Source organism: Triturus cristatus, chromosome 3_2, assembly GCF_964204655.1.
Source record: "Triturus cristatus chromosome 3_2, aTriCri1.1, whole genome shotgun sequence".
Lineage (NCBI taxonomy): Eukaryota > Metazoa > Chordata > Amphibia > Caudata > Salamandridae > Triturus > Triturus cristatus.
In genome coordinates, this window is record NC_140584.1 from 857,590,493 (window position 1) to 857,611,336 (window position 20,844).

Consider the following 20,844-nt stretch of genomic DNA (forward strand, 5'->3'; position numbering starts at 1 on the left):
GAGATGTTGGAGAGAGAGAAAAGGCATATAACACAAATTTTTTATGAAATCAAGTATCTGTTACAGGTCTATGACCGCCGTCTATTTTTTATCCATCTAATTCAATGATGCCACCATAATTACTGACGTTTAAAAAACGTATTTTGAATGGGCTTGACAATATGAAATCAGCCAGGTGCTTTATTCCCAATAACATCAGTCTAGCTGAAAGAGAAGCCCTAAAAAAACCTTAAAAATGACAAGACCATACTTCTAAAAACAGCTAATAAAGGCGGAGGAATTGTAATTCAAGATCGCAAAGAATATGATGAAGAGATTAATACAACAAATTGCATATCAGAGACACTACAAGGTATAGGCCACAAATCATTTGTCTACTATTAACATTGAGATTCTTAAACTAACAATAGACGCCAGAGAACGTGGATATATTACCAGAAAAGAATTTGAATACCTAAATACTGAAGGCCCTCGAACGCCTGTTTATACCTTGCCAAAAATTCATAAAAGCATTGCGAATCCCCCTGGGCACCCCATTCTATCTGGCTGTGGTTCAGCTTTAGAACCCATTGGAAGATATATTGACTTCTTCATTAAGGATTTTTCCCCCATACAAGAGACCTTTGTAAGGGACAGCATGTTCACGATCAATCAGATTGACAACAGGCCCTTCAATGTTGAAACAGACTGGCTAGCTACCCTAGATATCTCATCACTGTGTACTAACATACCCCAGGAAGATAGTTTTCAGCTAATAGAAAAACTTTTAGAGACACAAACACGCCCTTGCAAGTCCCCACAAGTTTCTTTATTTCCCTATTACGCAGTGCGTTACAATATAACTACTTTCTCTCTGATGGTAGTTACTATCAACAGTGCTCTGGGACATCAATGGGAGCAGTCTTTGCCCCAAACCTAGCTAATATCTACATGGATTTCATCGAACAAACGTATGCCTTGTCTGTACACAACATATATCATCCCAAAATTAAATGTTGGAAACTTTACATCGATGTTTTTCTAATATGGTCTGGCTCTGAATATGATTTTCATGAATTTGTTAAATATCTGAATAACGTCCAAAAGCACCTAAGGTTCACATCGACCATACAAAAGTCAGAAATTGCCTTTTTAGACCTAGCTATTAAACATGAGGCTGGATCACTGTATACTAGTCGCAAAAGAAAACCCACTGAAAGAAACACCCTTCTCTCTTATAACAGTAATCACCCTCATGCCTTAAGAGATGGATTACCATTTGGCCAATTTCTACGTCTTCATAGAAACTGTTCCCGTAGAGAAGACTACATGAGGGAGGCACAAACACTGAAAGCCAAATTGTTGGCCAGGGGATATCCAAATAAAATAGTGAGAAGCTCACTCAAATGTGCGTGGCTCTGCCCCAGAGAAGAACTACTTACTACCAAGAAAAAAAAAACCTTGAAAAATTGATTTGTCTCACCATCTTTGGGATGCATTCCAACAAAAAATATAGATCCTGCAATGGAATTGCCCACGTTCGCATTCAAACGTGGCAAGAATATTAAAGAGCACCTGGTTCATTCCTCTACTCAAGGCAATACTAGGCAAAGGTCTAGGACATTAGAACCAGTCTGGGGGCTGCCAGAAATCAAAGGCCATCGCAGGTGTGGTAATTGTGTTGCATGTGCTTTAATGTTTGATACTGACACCTTTGTACATGGGAACGTCAAACAATCCCTTAAGTTTTTCTCCAACTGCAATACAAGGAATGTAGTATACTGTATATAGTGCAAGTGTCAGTTACCTTACATTGGACAAACTTCCCAACCTATTGAAGCATGTATAAGTCAACATCTAAGCAGAATAAGGTGTTCTATTCCAAATGCTCCAGTGGTGGCACACTACAATGAAAAGAACCACACAGCAGACAAATTAAAGTGGCAAGTGGTTGAAAAGGCAACCCTTCCCTGAAAGAGGAGGTGATTTGACACACATATTGCAGAGACTGGATTGCCAATGGATAGAACTCATACATTCTATTGATCAAGGACTGAACACTGCTGAGGCATGGCGTAGGTTCGTCTCCACTCTGTCAAATTCAATTTATAATGAACATTCATGTGTTTTACACCACACAATATGTTGTTGTCCCTTGGATTTGATTGTAATTTTTGAAATTACCTGTTAAGTAATATATGGGTATATTCTACCACATTTACAGCTGTAACTTTGATGAATTTTAGTATGTAGCACAATAAGTTGTTTAGTTTCCATAGACATAGTAAACTTCCTCTTTTTGTGTAATGTGGGGTGGAAATCTACATAGTTTCCCCCCCTCTTTCTATTTTTTTACTTTTTAATCTACTGGTTGTTTCCATTCTTCACCAGCTTGGTTTTATTTTTTCTAAACAAACAATACAGAATTCAAAGATGGCATGTAACTTTCCGTGCCTCTGTATCGTCTAGCAATGCCTGCTCCTCGACGCCAATTATGGCCAGCAGGGCTCGCTTTCAGATTATAAATCAAGACTGCATCCAGCCGATCGGTCTTGCCATTGCTCATTGCTCGAGCGGAGGCAGACGGAAGCAGTTCTCTGTATATTACGGGTGGGATTTCTTTCTGCAGCTGAGATAGGCGGCACCTCTTACTGGATCATCCTTCGGTTTTCTAAATCGTGTAAGAGAGTCTCCGCGCCTGATTTGTAAAGCACAGCTATCATACTGGTAATTAAATATTTTCTGAATATGATACCTCATATTCCAGCTACTAAAATTGAACACAGATTGTGGTCCCTTCATTTCCACTAAGGCCTACAAACAGTTCAGCATTTTTGATTGCCAGTTTCGTATTGGGTAAGAGGGTCTCCGCATTTTTTAATTACGGCGACCACATTTGTATTTTGGGTATTTACTGGGTGTTTGATATCCTTTTTCAGACACCCACTTTGGACACGGATTGTCGTCCCTTCATTTCTATTAAGGCCTGCATACTAATGAGCCTTCTTGACTGTCAGGTAAGTTAATTTGTATAGCTGGTGATAACTAGTGGCAATTCCTTGAACCCATGCTCACTGTAAACATTTCACCTTTCTCGCTCAAACAGTCCCCCGCTGGACCCTATGTGAGTTGTGAGTACACTTCCTCCCTTTTTTTCACTCCCACAAGGTGCACACCACACGATCTGACAGTCATTCGCAGGTATGAATACCGAGTGTAAAGTAAATTTTTTGACGCAGTTTTCTTACTTTCTCCATGACCTCCTTACTGATACAATGGTTATTATATTTGTAGGTGTCCCTTCATTGCTAGTTCCCGATGAGACCCCATATTGATAGTTGGATCGAAACTTCGTCGACCGCTTGAAGCAAACCATTTTCCAGCCCCTATGATTGTATTAGGAGGCTGCGAGTACCTATTATGTATTGATTTGATGGTCATCTTTGTACAATTTGCTGAAACCTTGCTTTTACGTCACAAACAGTCACAACCTTGAAATATAGGTTTCACCTTCACTTGGGACACCATGCACTGGATTTAAAATAATGTGATTACAGTATATAAACAACGTGATTTCATAAACAATTTGTGTTATATGCCTTTTCTCTCTGACATCTTTTTGCCTTCGATTATTGCGATTGTGCTGTTGCGTATTATTTTTTAATTGTTGATTGCCCACAGGTTTTCCGTCTAACTGTAAGTACCCTGGTTCCGTGTGAGTAGTTTTAGAATTGAAAATTTAATTGTTTTGTTGCTCATACTTCCTTCTGCATTAAGTTAGCTTTCAATACGGCATTTTTAGTTGTAGCTGTTATTTTATCCCATGATCGAAGCTGAGCTTCTGTCCCACATCGCTGGCCTCAGCAGAAAACTGCCTTGATGTCTCCTTAGCTGATATCTCTACAAGGAGAGCTTCACTGCACTAATGAATGTACTCTCTACTGTAACATACCTTTCCTGTTAGCTAGACCTGTTCCCACCTTCTAGAATGGCAGACATGGGTCTGAGAAACTTTGGGGCAGAGATAGTGTGTAGCTGGCCCCAAGACCACAGCTCATCCTTGTTTGCCTCTTTTGTTTGCTGTCGCACGGACCGGAATTTTCCAGTCTGGGCTTGTACTTGGGGAATTGGAAATGTATAATACCTGATATCATGTTGGGGGGAGCCAGTCCCTCGGCAGTCATCGTAGGAGACTGGTCAGACTGGGCTCCGCTGCAGCGCAATACTAATAAAGAACTTGGTTTGTATTATGAACTGTCTGACTGACTCCTCATTTGTTTGGAAGGCCGAGATGTGGTCGCAAGTGACCCGGGTGACCCTAATCGGGTCACTTCCTTCAATTGACGCCCGAACAGGGACCCCATCGGGTAACCCATCTTCGCCCTCAGACGGGTGTAGAGGAGGGCTCAGATGGGCAGATCTGAGATCCTTGCATGAGAGGGCTTAGTACTCACAGCTGCCCCGCCCAACTGACGGGCGGTGCCTCTCCCAGTGGTCATCACGGCTGGGGTCCTGAACTGCAAAACCCTTGGATCTGGCCATTTGGTTCGAAGAGTCGGCAGTGGAGAATAGATTTGCTCGACCTGTGTGCACCAGGTGAGTTTGTTTTGGTTCTTGGTGAATATGGCACTGTTTTGAGTGATATTTGGTGTGGTCTGAGGTTGTGCTTTGTAGGTCTGCCAACCAATTTTGGATAGGTGTGTACGGACATCTTGCCAGGCAAACTAATGGATTTGGTTCACTTTTGAAAATGCCTGGGGTTTGACTAGTTTTTGTCTCTTGTGCGGTTGGAACAGCCAGGCCGCTCTGATCAGGAACACCTTCCTGAACATAAACAATCATTAATTGCATTTTGCTCTTTTAATGTCTGCTGCAGAACGCTGCACAGATAGAAAAAGCAAAAACGAGGTGAAATGTATTTCTCCTTGTTTCGTCATTCTAACGCCTGTTCTTGCATGTCATTAGTTTTTGCCGCTGCCTCAGATTTACACGTCCTTGTTAATCTGGGGCAGTGTCAAAACCCCCTTTCACATTAGGTGATGCATCTAAAGGGCCCTTATTTACCACTTTTTGTGGCTTAACGCTCCTTTGTAAATATGGAGATGGGCATAGCGCCACCAGAACACTGTTAAAAGTGACGTTCTGCTGGTGATATCCCCTTTTAAATATGCCCCATTGTTCCCTGTCTTCCTGCCCCTTCTTATCCAGCTCCTGCCTGCAACAGACGCGGCATCCGCCTAAGCACCAAGTATTAACAGAACAAAATGGAGCACTTGAGCCACTGGTTATTACATTGCAGTACATTGTTTCTGGCTCGAACATGCCGATACAGACTGGTATCCACTATTTGCAACTCAATCTTGTCCCTGCCCCAACGGGGATATCCCAGCATGAGCTGCCAGTAGATGTGGTGATGGAATGAGAGCACATGAAATGTGGTGATGGAACGAGAGCACATGAAACCCACATTCAGGTGGCTCTAGATTCCCTCTGGCAGATTGAGTGTGGGAGTGTAAATTGCAATAATTGAGATAAATCATACTCCCAAGGCGTGCAGCAGAATCAATGGTAAAAGCCTCCAGATAATTAGAGCACTTAATCCAATTTTTCACTCAATATCTTGATATTTGGAGTATTAGACCTACATATGGAAATAGCCACATAAGGTCCCCCATCTTAGTTTAGCATTTAATATTGTGCTCTGAGCCTTGCCTTGTGCAGTCCTTTGTATCTGTACTGTTTCAAGTTGCATTGGTGTACGTTTAAAAGGAGTGTTAAAAACAGTTGAAACACTATAATTAGAGCTCTTGATTTTATGGAATTTATTTTTGCGGGATTTCTGTCTATTTATCCATATTTGTTTAGCTCAGTTTCATCTGTATATATCCAAAATTACTTTGTGCTTAGTGTAAAAAATGAAGCTGCAATGGGCATATTTCCACATTTATTTAACTGACTAATGTTTACTCATGTGTGACTGTCCAATGAGTTTTAGACATTCGCAGTACAATACAGTTATCTGTAATCATTTGCATTGTAGAAGAGCTTAAACTGCTACAATTATTTAAGCTTCACTAGGAAAGCTATTTATTTTTTTTTTTTTTAACTCCGCTGCCTGTATGTCTACACAGCTATTGACCAAGCACGCATGATTGAGAATAGTGAGAACTGCCCAAAAGAAAACCTATCTTCAGTATTTTTCCATATTTAAGGAAATCCGATGGTTTTCTGTCTTTACTTATCTGTAAAAAATCATTAAAAACGGAAAACTGGGGGCCTTAACTATAATAGACCCTACCACCATAGACGGGCGCCCGGATTTTCTAAAGCTTTTCTGTGGGGCTGCATCGGTTTTGTGGCACAGCACCTACGTGAAATCATTTTTGGCATTAACTAAGCCACAAACACCACTTTGCGTGGTTAAATAAATACAAGGTAAACCAGGCAGCCAAAGCGCTGACTTGTGTTATTTTGCGTCCAGTAGGTATAACAAGTTTTGACCTTCCTGTGAATCCACCTATGCATTTTGATGCAAACCGAGATTTACGACGACTTGTAAACCTGAGTTTGCATCAAAATTGTGCTCCTACCTGACAAAAGCATAACAAGGAGAGATATCTTCATTTCTCTTGTTACTTCCTTTTTCTATGTCTGCTGCATGCTGCACATATAGAAAGAGGAATGTTATGTTATGTTAATTTAATTTATAATGCGCATGAATCACCCGGTAGGGCTATCTCGGCACTGGTGCAGCGGAGTTTACCAGCTCTACACACACACACACACAACTCTCATTTGGGCCCATATACATTCATACATTCAATGAGCTAGCAAATATCCGCTGGTCATCAATTTTGATTTACCTTCGAGACCTTTTACACCAGTATCATTACCATTCCCTGTCTCCTTAAGTAAATGTACTTTTGTCAATAGATTTAGTAGTAGATTAGAATAGGGAGGAAATAACATATTTAACCCTTTTCCAACAGGAAAAATAGTACAGTTAGCTTAGAATCAGTTCACAGTAATACATTTTTGTGATGACCGTACCCGAGGAGAGAAAATAGGTAGCAAATACAGAGCATTACCCCACAGAACTATAATTACCTAGAATGGGGTGAGGACCTGGACATCAGAGTATCAAAGATTCAGGACAGGTTCAGGACCGGGAAGGTGACCTCTTCTAATGCAACACCAGCGTTGCACCCCTCTCTGGTGCTACTCTCTCCGGCTCGGGCTCGTCCGGACCCCTACTAGATGTGCCTCCTCGGTTGTTCCGCGATTCTTCCCTAGTGTTGGATTCTTTCATCAGCTTGCAGCGATTCAGGCAGCATCTCAGCATAGCATCAGCATGTGTGGCATCAAGTGTTTCTGACTAGCTAAACTTACCTCTGTTATACCAATTCGAGTGTATGATCTACCCCCAAATGTTCCAATTCTATGTACGCCCCTCAATTTGATTGGGCCAGGCCGTGGGGAGAGAACATCACACCATACTAAGTCCAATAACTTTCTTTAGTTCTATTGTCTAATACCCCGCCCCTTAAACTTAATACCCACAAGCTTTATTCCCACAAGCATTTCATATGTGGATCGATAATTGTGAAGTACAATGTTTCGGCTTCTTCCTTTTGAAGGTTCAAGAGTTTAGCTTCCCATGTCCTTGCTGGGCACATGTACTTGGCAGAAGTTCAATGACATCACCAGTCTCAGGAAAAGGATTCAGAGCGCACGTGTAGTTGTCGCAAAGGAGTAGGGACGTCAGTCACCCTCCAAGGCCCAAAAACGAACTATTAATAAAGTCAGAGAAAAACATGTTAGAATACGAAATTAAATGAATTCACTGTATACCACCTACTTCTACTCTAACCCCATTTACTTAATATATCTTTTGCATTAATAGCTTAGTAAAACTTGCACGGGTTAGTTCCAGCATTGCATGTGCGTTAATGTGGGAGTTTCGAGCAGCCATGTTAAAAGCTATTGCGCAGCTGCAAAGATTTCCCACCAAGCGACAGAAGCGTCATTACTACGTAGATGCAATAGACGCATGCGCAGAAAAGTTCCCGCGTTTTTGGCAGCCATTTTAAGGACACTCCGGTTACTGGTTGGTACTGCACATAGAAAAGCTTCCTCTAGATACAGTTTGTAAATTGTGGTGCAACATTAGTACCCACGAATATGTTGGTTACATTATTGCATGTTATTCGAGAGGATTGCATACGAGCAAATCTCTTTTATACAAAACCTTGCTCCATCAATCCCCTCTCTGATGGCATTGTATGCCATCACTAGCTTCTATCATTAAATCAGATACCAACTTTAGCATTCTACCATTTCAATTTCTTCAAATCTTTCATTCCTTCCTTTGTCCTTTTTAAATTGTGATCCTTTCATTCTTTTGTAGATTTTTCCTTTCAATTCTTCAAGTCGTGTTTCATCTAATTTTCTTTTCCGACACTTCTCATTCACTTTGTACCTCTTTCTCTTCCCACTACATTTGTGGCAACACATTATTATCAGAACTAACAAAGTTATGCCCATGATTGGTAGTAATATTTGACCTAAGATACCTTTACCTATGTTAGAAACCCAACCACCTATAGCGGAAAAACTATTAGTTATTTTCTTCCATACACTGTCAACCTCCAGTGGTTCCAGTTCCTCTTCCAAATGTGTAATATTCTTAATATACCCTCCAATGACTACACTTTTATCAGGAATATAAGTGCAACAATTTTGCGCTTTCAATATTTTACAGACTCTACCCTCTTTTGCTAATAAGATGTCAAGGGCAAGTCGATTTGGCAAAACCATAGATCTAACAGCAAATAATTCTATATTGATCAATTAGAATCCTCCAGCAGTGTCAGAAGATAACCGATCAACTACTGTAGACAATTGACAGATTTTTCGAGAATTCAACAGAACCCCCACTAAGGTATCAAATATGTCACCTACTATTTCAGAAAAACTAGCTCTTTTTTATATAGGGTTAGTCCATTACTGTCATCATTGCTTCCAGTGATTCTTTTAACATGATAGACTCTAGGGAATACTATTCCAAAATAGCAACTCCTGTACCAATGATCAGGCAGCCTAAAGTAGGGTTTGTTTCCACAAATATAATCGATTCCAGGAAATACTGGATCAGTTCCTCCTTTTAGTCCCCAACCCCCAATTACTAAGAAATTATGTTGAAACTCACTGGAACCAATAAATGCGTTGTTATATTCTGTTTTTAGTCTATGGAGACAGATTTTCCCTTTCTTTTCAAAATCCATATCATAGCAGCATGTGTCATGCCAGTTACCAAAAGGTCTTCCTTCTCAGCCCATTTAGGTATCTGAGGTTTCGGTTCAGAGACCCTTCTTTGGAAATCCTGTCTCCTCTGTTCTACTAGATTCAAAAATATCTTTTCTTCTTCATGTAATTTGCATGTTAAGTTGCGTTTGTGTGTATCGGCTATATCTATTGCTTTCATTTTTAGAAAATATTCACCCATGAATTGTGAGTCTCTAGTACTAAGAACGGGGTTCATGCTCTGTCGCATAGGGACCTCTGAAAATATTACATCTACATTTGAATAATAATACTGTAGTTTTCCAGTTCTATAAAATAAACTAGCCAATTCACTACATGAAATACCATATGTCAAAGGTAAGTGATAAAAAGTTACCCCTCAGCTACTGAGGTTAGCAATTTCATACAAACATAACAATCACTAACTTCCATTGTTTCTTCCTAATGTACTAATAGATTTGCAAATACATTTAAACCAGTTTCGTTTTTATTCACAGTGTGATGTAAATCTAACTCATCTGGTGTTTCTAAGTCTACTCTATCTCCTTTAATGTTTGTCACTTTTATATGTGTATTAGTACTATTCTGTTTGTTTGTAACCATTAAATAAGGAATAGCTAATGCTAATATTACCCACATTACGAAGACTAATAGGCTACATATACAGATCATACAGCACTTCTTTATACAGCTTTGTTTTGGTTTTCCAGTATATTTATTAACAGACATTTTTGGACAAGAAGATGGTCTCTTCTTTAATTCAGAAACTTGGTATGAGATAACACCTTAACCGTCTTCTTTTCCTCCAGATCGGTCTCACTTCCTCCTCAATTCGTTCAACATTCAGTTCTTTGTCACTTTCTTCATTTATGTCGAGATTTTCAAAATCTTCAAGAATTACATATGTCCATTCAGGGCCCTTGAACTTGCTATTCAATGTCTTCAATCTTTGGCTCCTTCGTTTTGGAGTTTCAGTGGAAGGTCCAGATTGACTGGATATTTCGTTTACTTGATCAGGTTCTTCACTGATTGTCTTAAGGCGGTATTTCAGTCTCTTGATAATCCTTGGCCAGTTATCGGCTTTTCTTAACTCTCACTGCACTGTCAGTTTCTTCAAGGCTTCTTTTATTTTATTTGTAGCACAATTAGATCATCGTCGTCTTCAGATTTTCTCTCTATCTGACCTTGTCCAGGGCTTATTGTTTTGGCCTGTTCTGCCTGGATATGTTCATCTACCTCATTCTGACCCTGTTCAGGAATGGTGGTGATTGGGTTTTCTTCTATATCCTGAACCTGTGTTTCTATGCCTGTCTGATCCTGTTCAGGTCTTCTTACCCTTTGTCTTTCTTCTACCTGAACATTTTCTCTAAAACCTACCTGTCACTCCTCATACTCAGGAATGAGGCTTTGATTTTCTTCTGTCTGAGTATATTGTTCTCTCCTTAACTGTTCCTGCTCAGGTTCCCTAATAATTGTATCCTTACTCTCCTGAGCGAGTTCTTCTACACCTGATTCTCACTCTTTTCCTGTCTATCTAACTGTGTTTGACTTCTAGTTTTTACAATTACTTCAGGTATGTCCACCACTGGGATCCAGTCGTCCTGGTAGGTGCTTGGTTTTTCTTGGGCAGCTACTTCAGGATCTTCTATAGGAGATTCTTCAGCTGTGCAACCTTCAGCAACTTCAACTGCTCGCGTCAATTGAAAACCTTCTTCAGGAGCTGGTACCCTTTTTTTATGACTTGCGTGAATCCAATTAGGCAATCCTGCACACTTTACAGCTGTTGAGGTAGTTAGTATAACCTGATGTGGTTTGTCCCACCTTGGTGCTAGGCACGATTCGTGAGTGTGATTCTTCACAACTACCCAGTCACCGGGATTCAGATCATATGCTTTGCTCAGCTGTCTGTTGACTGCATCTTCCCCAACCTGATGAGAGAGAGAACGCACTCTGTCAGCCAAAATATTACAATAAACTAAAACCTTCTTGTCCAGAATAAAATCCACATCACTTATCAGTAAGATTAGGGTTTAAGAACAATTACATTGGTAACTTTTACTTGGAGCGCCAGGGGAATAAGAACCCAAAGGGGATACTGGTGATCTCATTGGACTCATGTTAATTAAGATCTCTCTGTCAGCCAACTCTTTGCAATACTCCAAAACCAAGTCATCAGTTATATTCAACAGCTTGTGTCCTGGTACACATGCTTGTCTCCTTGCTCTTCCCATGAGTATTTTATGGGGACTCAATCCAGTATTTTTGTCAGGAATACTTCTGAGTGCCATTAGAACAAGAGGTAAAGCATCGGGCCATTCCAGTGGGGTGGATGCACACACCTTTCCGAGTCTTGACTTGATTGTGCCATTCAATTGTTATATCACCCCAGAAGCCTCTAGGCGGTAAGCGCAGTGCAATTTTTGTTCGACTTTGAATGCTTCACAAATTAGTCGAATTATTTCATTATTAAAATGTGACCCTCTATCTGATTCAATTGTCACTGGAAAACCAAATCTAGGGATGAGTTCTCTTAATAAGAGTTTGGCCACTGTCAAGCTGTCATTTCTTCGGGTCTGGTATGCTTCCACCCACTTTGAGAATAAACAAACTATGACAAGTACATATTGCAACCCCTGAAAAGCAGGCAGTTGAATAAAATCTAGTTGAAGTCTTACAAAGGGACCTTCTGCCTTTCCAATCTTTCCCATACTAACCATGTTTTTCCTACCAGGATTCATTTGTTGGCATGTTAAGCATCTTTGGCAAAGACTCTCTGCTACATACCTGAATTTTGCGTTAAACCAATCTTGTCTGAAAAGTCGAATCATACCATCTCTGCCTACATGTGTGTCTCCGTGATACATCCTAGCCATGGGTGCAAGCATACTGTCTGGCATTACTGGTCTGACATCATAACAAACCCACACACCATCTTCTGCCCTTCTTTGATATCCTATTTTCACCCACTCTTCCTTTTCTCTAATTTCTACTGAATCCTGCAGATCTTTCACCTCCTTCCAGGTCCCCACTCCTGCAAGTAGCATAAGTTGGCAGCTGATTCCACAAGTTTCGATTTTCTCATTTAGTGCAATTTTATATCTTGCACAGTGCTGGGCAACCTGGTCAGCATATCGGTTACCGGCTATCACATATTCATCTCCTGATTGGTGAGCAGCACACTTAACCACGGCTACCTCTTTTGCTATTTGAATTGCCTCAATTCTCTCACAAAATTTCCATTTTTAATGGGAGTTCCTGAGGAAGTCAGGAGATCCCTCTGCATCCTTAGCCGGCCAAAATCATGCACAACCCCATAACCATTTTGGCTATCAGTAAATATGGTTATCCTCCAATTTTTCCCAATTGTGCATGCTTTAATTAAAGCGATTAATTCGGCTCCTTGTGCAGATCTGACTTCTGGTAAATAGGATGCTTCGCCTATTCCAGCCTAGGTACACCCAGCGTAAGCAGCACTTAATCCTCCCTCCTCGTGTCGCATGCATGAGTCATCTACAAATAGCTCATGATCTGCATTTTTCAGGGGTTCCTCTTGTATGTCAGGACGCGTTTTGGTGCTAAGTTCAGTCACGTCAAGACATTCATGTTTGACCTCATCTTTGACCTCTTCTTGGTATGGATCAGGTAGTAAGGTGGCTGGATTTAGAACAGTACACCTCACTAGAGTCACGTTTTCAGCCCCCAGTATTATTCTTTCGTATTTGGTTAGCCTACTGGGAGTGAGGTACTGCGTTAGGGTTTTGGTCAGCAAAATCACAACTGAATGTGCAACGTACACCTTTACAGGGTGTCCCATCACAATTGACTCACTTTGTTCTATACTCGCACAAGTTGCAGCTACAGCTTTTTGACAACCTGGCAATGCACATGCCACAGGATCTAGAGTAGCAGAAAAATATGCCACTGGTCTTTGCATCAATCCATGTCTCTGTGTCAGGACTGAGAGTGCACAATTATCTCTCTCATAGCAGAACAATGCAAATTCTTTTGAGTAGTCTGGCATTCCCAAAGCAGGTTCTTCGCACAAACAATTTCGTAATTTTATAAACGATTCCATGCTTTCATCATCCCACTCTATGGGGTCCTTTGCTCTCTTTTTGGTCATCTGTATCAGGGGTTTAGCCAGTAAAAAAAACCCTACAATCCACTGCCTACAATATCCCATGACCCCCATAAACATTCTTATTTCTTTTTGGGTTCGTGGCAACTGCATTTGTCCTATTATTCTGATTCTTTCTGAGGTCACCTTTCTAATTCCTCTCTCTATTTGATGTCCCAGGTATTTGACTGGGTTTTTACAAAACTGAAGTTTCTCGGGGGATACTTTGTGTCCACCTTTTGCCAAATGATTTAGCAATGCAATTGAATCAGTGAAACAGTCATCTCCTGTGTTTGACGCAACTAATAGGTAGTCAATGTATTGCACCAGGACTGATTCTCTGGGCAACACAAGAGATTCAAGACTTCTTTTGAGAATCTGATCAAAGATTGAAGGGCTTTCGGTGTACCCTTGAGGCACACGATTCCACATGTAAACATGCTCCTCGAGTTTTGTAACCCCCTGAACGTCTCAGGATCGTTTAACAGACACGATAATGAGAACGCAACCACTTGTGAAGGTTTAGTTATTTTAATGAAGGCAAAAATAATACAAGGAATAAACAAAGGTTATAGTCACTGGAATCCTCCAGGCTAAGTACGTTACCAGCCCACAGCACGGATGGTCCTAGCCGTCCTCTGCATATACGCCGATCCCGGCGTATGCCAACAGAGGGCAGAAATGAAATGGCCGACAATGCCAATCGGTAGGCTGTGAGGGGCACGAAGAGTGTTGGGAAGAATCGAGGAGTCAGGGAAACACCCAGCCGGGGTCTCTACCTGAAGGGAGCAGCCGCTCAACCTCTTCCTCAGACTGCACCGGGACGCGGAGTCACCTCCTGGTGATGCGTCACCGATACCCCAATCACAAGCAAAGAAGACTGAACCGAGAGCAGCCGCTCGATCGATCCTGTGGACTTCCGAGTCTGTAACGCGGCAAACACCTCCTGGTGTGCGTTACAGCTGGCAGTCCCTGTATCTCTGGTCGGGCTGGGAGTTACGACTCCAACCAGCAAAAGCGCCACTGCGCTTTGACTCAGCCGAGTCAAAAGGCGAACCTCAATGGTTATCCGGTAGAGCTTCCGGGTCCTTCACAGGTGACGATGGGGCAAGACACGGCCCAGGGAGTAACGACTCGACCTACCTCCGTTCTTGCCTTACTGGAGCACCACTCCGGAACACTGCTCTTCACTAAGCAGGTACGTCGGTGTAAACACAATATCCGACAGCGTTGTACCTCCCGGTTCCTCCCTTTATAGGGCGTGTTTTCCTTGAGTTATGTAACAGCTCTCCTGTTACATAAGGGCGTGTTTTCCTTGAGTTATGTAACAGCTCTCCTGTTTACATAAGGGCGTGTTTTCCTTGAGTTATGTAACAGCTCTCCTGTTTACATAAGCTCTCAACCGCTAAGCATCCTGGGAGATGTAGTCCGTTTTCGCTGGTTACCGTTTTCCTCCCCTCGCATGACAGGAATTCTTGACAGTACATCCTCCCTCTCAGCGGCTCCCCACGGGTCCAGCGCTGGCAGGAAAACGCCGATGGAACAAGGAGACCAAGCGCGGAGCATGAACCCCTTCAGCCGGTTCCCATGACTGCTCCTCCGGGCCATAGCCTTTCCATGCAACCAGGTACCACCGCTTCCCCCTGCGCCATTTGGACGCCCGTATGCCCGACACTTCATACTCCACCTCCGACTCCACGCATACCGGCCTAGGTGTCCCAGACGGCTTGGAGGGCGCTGGTTTGAGCAATGATACATGAAAGACAGGGTGTATCCGCAATGACTGGGGCAAGCACACCTTCACGTTCACGGGACCCATACACTTGGTAATTCGATAGGGGCCCATGTACTTGGGATGGAACACACTGTTCTTTCGAAACCTCATGTTTCTTGAGGATATCCAGACGTAGTCTCCAGTGCGGTACAGTGGCCCGGGCCTTCTCTTCCTGTCTGCCGCAGCCTTGTATCTTCTCTTGGCCTCTATTAGGACAGCCCTTGAGCGCATCAACGTGTCTTTTATGTGTGCCACCCTGTCCGCTGTGGCGGGAATCCTGTCCTCTCTGAACGGATGTAGAAATGGCAAGAACCTGGGATGTTGGCCATAGTTGCTATAGAACGGAGATGCCTGTGTGGAGCTGTGAGTGGCGTTGTTATAGGCTATCTCTGCAACCCATAGCAAGTCGACCCATTCTTCCCTGCCCTGGTCCACAAAACATCGCAGATACTGTTTGAGCGTTTGGTTCAGGCGCTCGGTTTGGCCGTCCGTTTGAGGGTGGTAGCTGGTGGACAGGGCGGTCTTAACATGCAGCGCAGTGCACCAAGTCTTCCAGAATTGCGCAGTAAACTGCGATCCCCGGTCCGACACGATCACCCCAGGTAATCCATGCAGTCGTACCACATTCTTTAGGAGTAGTGACGCCAATTCCCCGGCCGTAGGGACTCTCTTGCAGGGGATGAAGTGCCCCATTTTCGTCAAGTAATCCACCACCACCAGTATTGCCGTCATCCCCTGGTCTACCGGTAGGCCCACCACGAAGTCCAGTGATATGCTATCCCATGGTCTATCCGGGGTCGGAAGTGGATGTAAGAGCCCTTGGGTTCGGCCATGGTCGGCCTTCATGGTAGCACACGTAGGACACTCCTGTCCCCACCTCCTGACATCCACTCTCATGGTTGGCCACCAGAAATGCCGTCCCATGCTAGCCACCGTTTTTTCAAAGCCCAAATGACCTGCACATGGAGAGTCATGGCACCAGATGAATGCTTGTTTCCTTAGCCTAGGCGTGGGTATCAATAGGCACCTACCCTTCAGGGGTATCCCGTCCTTCAGCTGCCATTCTCTGTGACTGAGGAGCCACCTCCGCCATGCGAATGACCTGATCCCTCTCTTTATTCCCCTCAGGAAAGTATCCGGTTGGATAACCCCCAATACCATCCTCGGGGAAATGATGGAATGCTCGGTCGCAGGCAATGGTTCCTTAACTGCAGATTGACGGGACAGGGCGTCCGCCTTCCGGTTTTCCGTCCCCGGCCGATATGTGATGCGGAAGTTGAACCCCGCAAAGAAGATCATCCACCGCAGCTGTCTGGGAGAAAGGTGTCTTGTGGCCGTCATGAACTGTAGGTTCCGATGGTCCGTGTACACCGATACCACATGTCTTGCCCCCATCAACCAATGCCTCCATTCGGTGAAGGCGTCCTTGATTGCGAGAAGCTCCTTCTCCGCAATATGGTAGTTGCGTTCGGCGTCGTTGAGTTTGCGGGACATGTACGCAACGGGATGAAGCACCCCTGTGTCGTGGTTGCGTTGGGACAAGATAGCCCCCAGCGCTACATCCGATGCGTCCGCTTCCACCGCGTAGGGGAGATCCGGATCGGGGTGAGCCAACACCGGCGCCTTACCAAAGGTGCTTTTCAGGGCCTCAAAGGCTTTGTTCGCTTCAGGGGACCAGACAAACTCCTTGGACTTCCTCAGTAGCTGTGTGATTGGGGCCACCAATCCTGAAAATCCATCTATAAACCGCCTGTAAAAGTTGGCGAAGCCAATGAAACTTTGGACGTCCTTCACGCTTTGGGGCACCGGCCATTCTTTCACCGCCTTGATCTTTCGTTCTGCCATCTCCTGTCCCTCTGGACTCAGCATCACTCCGAGGAATTCCACGGATGTGACGTGGAAGTCACACTTGCTGAGTTTACAAAACAGCATGTTTTCCCTCAGCTTTTGGAGCACAGCTTTGACGTGGTGTACGTGCTCCTCCACACTGGACGAATAGATGAGGATGTCGTCGATATATACGACCACGTAGATATCCAACTCCTCTCTGAATACCTCATTCAAAAAGTACTGAAAGGCTGCCGGGGCGTTGCACAGACCGAACGGCATGACGAGGTACTCAAAAAGGCCGAACCTGGTCTTAAAGGCGGTCTTCCACTCGTCTCCGTCCCTCATGCGCACCAGATGGTATGCCCCTTTCAAATCCAACTTGGTGTAGATACGAGCTTTCTTGACCTGTTCCAGAAGTACACTGATGAGAGGCAAGGGGTACCGATTCTTTACGGTTATCGCATTCAATGCCCTAAAGTCCACACAGGCTCTCAGCTCCCCATTAGCCTTCGGGATGAAGAAGAGTGGCGAGGCGGCCGGAGACTTGGACGGGCGGATGAATCCTAGCTTGAGGAGTTTATCCAGGTACCCCCGGAGATGCACGTTTTCAGGCTCCGTCAGGGCATACAGCCTGCCGCTGGGAACGCTGGCCCCTGGCACCAGGTCGATCTGGCAGTCAAACTGTCTATGTGGTGGTAGCACTTCCGCCTTCACCTCATCAAATACATCCTCAAAACTGTGATAAGCCTGGGGGAGAGCCACATCTTTTTCTGCCGCTGTAGCCACCGTCTGACTCCCGCTCTCATCTGCGTCATTCCGTTCTTATTCCACAATGCAGGATGCAATACGGAGACGTCAGTTCGATGCGATGTGTTGGCCAATCCACAGAGGGGTTGTGTTTCTGTAGCCACGGCAATCCCAATATGACGCCATATTGGGGCGCTCGGATGATGTTAAAATCGATTTGTTCCAAATGGTTCCTCCCACATCTCATCGGAAGGACCCCCGTGTGCTGCCCGATGGGCCCCGTCACCAATCGCCTTCCGTCTACAGCATAGACGTCTTCGGGTACAGCTTTGGGAAGAAGCACTAGCCCTAGCCTGCATGCCTCGTTGTGGTCCATAAACATGCCAGTGGCCCCTGAATCCACCATGGCCACAACGGGTATCCACTGGTCATGCACTCCCACGTGCACCGTGAGAAACAGGTGTCGTTGTCCCTTAGTGACCGAGTTGGAAAGTGAAGGGATGGATGAGTGACTCCGAGATGCCCCTTCTTTGGTCTGGGAGTCCTCTAGTTTTCCGCCGGTACGTCCACCACGGCTGTTACCGACCGGTTGGCCCGATAACGTGACGTCTTCGGTTTGGCAGGGCATTCACGTACGTAGTGGCCTTTTTTGCCACAATATAGGCACAATCCTTGTTTACGGCGTGACTCTTTCTCCGTGGCTGTGAGGCTCGCTCGTATTGCGCCGATGTCCATGGGTTCTCCCTTGGATGCGGTGGAAGTTTCAGGACTTCCCACTGTCACATAGGATGGAAGGGAGTTTCCTTTTCTCCCATGATCCCCCTTTCTTTCACTTAGCCTATGTTCCAGCCGTAATACCAGGTTGATAAGGCCCTCACATGTCTTGGGTTGTGGGTCAATATGAGCCACGGCGTCCTTGAGCTCATCGCACAGCCCGTGATGGAAGAGCGCCGTCTGTTTAGCAACAGGCCACTTGGTTTCCGCAACCAGCCTTCGGAACGCGTTGAGATACTGCACCAGGTCGTTGGATCCCTGTCTCAACTCAAGCATTTCACGGTCCGCCGTGTACGAGTCAGCCCTTCTGTCGAAGACTTTCAGGAATTCCTCGCGAAAAGCACCCCAATCACATAAGATGGGGTCGTCCCTGCTCACCAGAGGTACGGCCCATTGTGCCGCGTTTCCAGCCAAATAGGATATAAGGAAAGCCACACGAGCCTGACTCGTGGGGAACGCCCTTGGTTTGCACGATAAATGTAGCGCCACTTGTGTGAGGAATACCTGCACTGTGTTAGGATCCCCACTGTACCTCTCTGGTGTTGCCAAGGGGACGGCTACCGGCATTTCCACTACTACCGCAGGGGTCTGGTTCGTGAGGGAGGTGCTGGGCGTGAGCGGGTCCAATTGGATAGCATCCAGTCTGGCTTTTACATCGGCTGTTTCTTGCCTGGAGGCAGCCAATTCAATTTGCACGGTCGCTAAAGCAGCCAGCACATCATCAAGTGTTGCCATGTCTGTTATCGACCGGGAGACAGTTAGTGTTATTAAGGTCGGATATTTTGTAACGCCCTGAACGTCTCAGGATCGTTTAACAGACACGATAATGAGAACGCAACCACTTGTGAAGGTTTAGTTATTTTAATGAAGGCAAAAATAATACAAGGAATAAACAAAGGTTATAGTCACTGGAATCCTCCAGGCTAAGTACGTTACCAGCCCACAGCACGGATGGTCCTAGCCGTCCTCTGCATATACGCCGATCCCGGCGTATGCCCACAGAGGGCAGAAATGAAATGGCCGACAATGCCAATCGGTAGGCTGTGAGGGGCACGAAGAGTGTTGGGAAGAATCGAGGAGTCAGGGAAACACCCAGCCGGGGTCTCTACCTGAAGGGAGCAGCCGCTCAACCTCTTCCTCAGACTGCACCGGGACGCGGAGTCACCTCCTGGTGATGCGTCACCGATACCCCAATCACAAGCAAAGAAGACTGAACCGAGAGCAGCCGCTCGATCGATCCTGTGGACTTCCGAGTCTGTAACGCGGCAAACACCTCCTGGTGTGCGTTACAGCTGGCAGTCCCTGTATCTCTGGTCGGGCTGGGAGTTACGACTCCAACCAGCAAAAGCGCCACTGCGCTTTGACTCAGCCGAGTCAAAAGGCGAAGCTCAATGGTTATCCGGTAGAGCTTCCGGGTCCTTCACAGGTGACGATGGGGCAAGACACGGCCCAGGGAGTAACGACTCGACCTACCTCCGTTCTTGCCTTACTGGAGCACCACTCCGGAACACTGCTCTTCACTAAGCAGGTACGTCGGTGTAAACACAATATCCGACAGCGTTGTACCTCCCGGTTCCTCCCTTTATAGGGCGTGTTTTCCTTGAGTTATGTAACAGCTCTCCTGTTACATAAGGGCGTGTTTTCCTTGAGTTATGTAACAGCTCTCCTGTTTACATAAGGGCGTGTTTTCCTTGAGTTATGTAACAGCTCTCCTGTTTACATAAGCTCTCAACCGCTAAGCATCCTGGGAGATGTAGTCCGTTTTCGCTGGTTACCGTTTTCCTCCCCTCGCATGACAGGAATTCTTGACAAGTTTAAATGAAAATAAAAACTGACTATCTGGATGCAATGGAATAGAAAGAATGCATGACATAAATCAATTACTGTAAACCAACCTGCTTTCCATGTTATCAGGTAAAGAATCACAGCTGGGTTTGGCACTACTGGACAACATGGTACAACAATTTTATTTATTTTTCTCAGGTCCTGAACCACCCTATATTTCCTATTAGGTTTCTTGATGCCAATTATAGGTGAGTTACAAGGGCTACTCATTATTTCTTTCAAAATGCCTTGTTCGACTAATCGCTCAATCTCTGTTGCAATGCCTGCCTTTTTTTCAGGACTCATTTTGTATTGTCGAGTATTTGGATAAATAGCACCTTCTTTCACTGTCACTTTTACGGGATCTACATTCGCCATTAATCCTATTTCTTTTCCAGTAAAATCCCATATCTCTGTATTTGCAGTCAGTTTGACTTCAGCAGGTAATTCATCTTTGGTTATCATTGAATACATTTCATTTACTTCTGTTCCTTGT

General features: G+C 44.5%; 1 protein-coding gene across 5 annotated transcripts in view; it reads left to right on the forward strand.

Moving 5' to 3' along the window:
* The window catches only part of ERAL1 (Era like 12S mitochondrial rRNA chaperone 1), a 73,524-nt gene extending 69,291 nt beyond the window's left edge, over positions 1 to 4,233 (forward strand). Inside the window, exons 12-14 of one of the 5 annotated variants that reach the window (XR_014980016.1) lie at positions 2,919 to 2,996; positions 3,086 to 3,180; positions 3,274 to 4,233. Coding sequence is in view for 3 of the 5 variants with exons in the window: in XM_085649146.1 (XP_085505272.1) it covers positions 2,919 to 2,962 (44 nt within the window). In the remaining 2 variants the exon portion in view is untranslated. Of the gene's footprint in view, positions 1 to 2,918 lie in introns of all 5 variants that reach the window. The other 4 variants (XR_014980015.1, XM_085649146.1, XM_085649147.1 and 1 more) reach the window with 4 other exon arrangements.
* Positions 4,234 to 20,844: the final 16,611 nt, after the last annotated feature.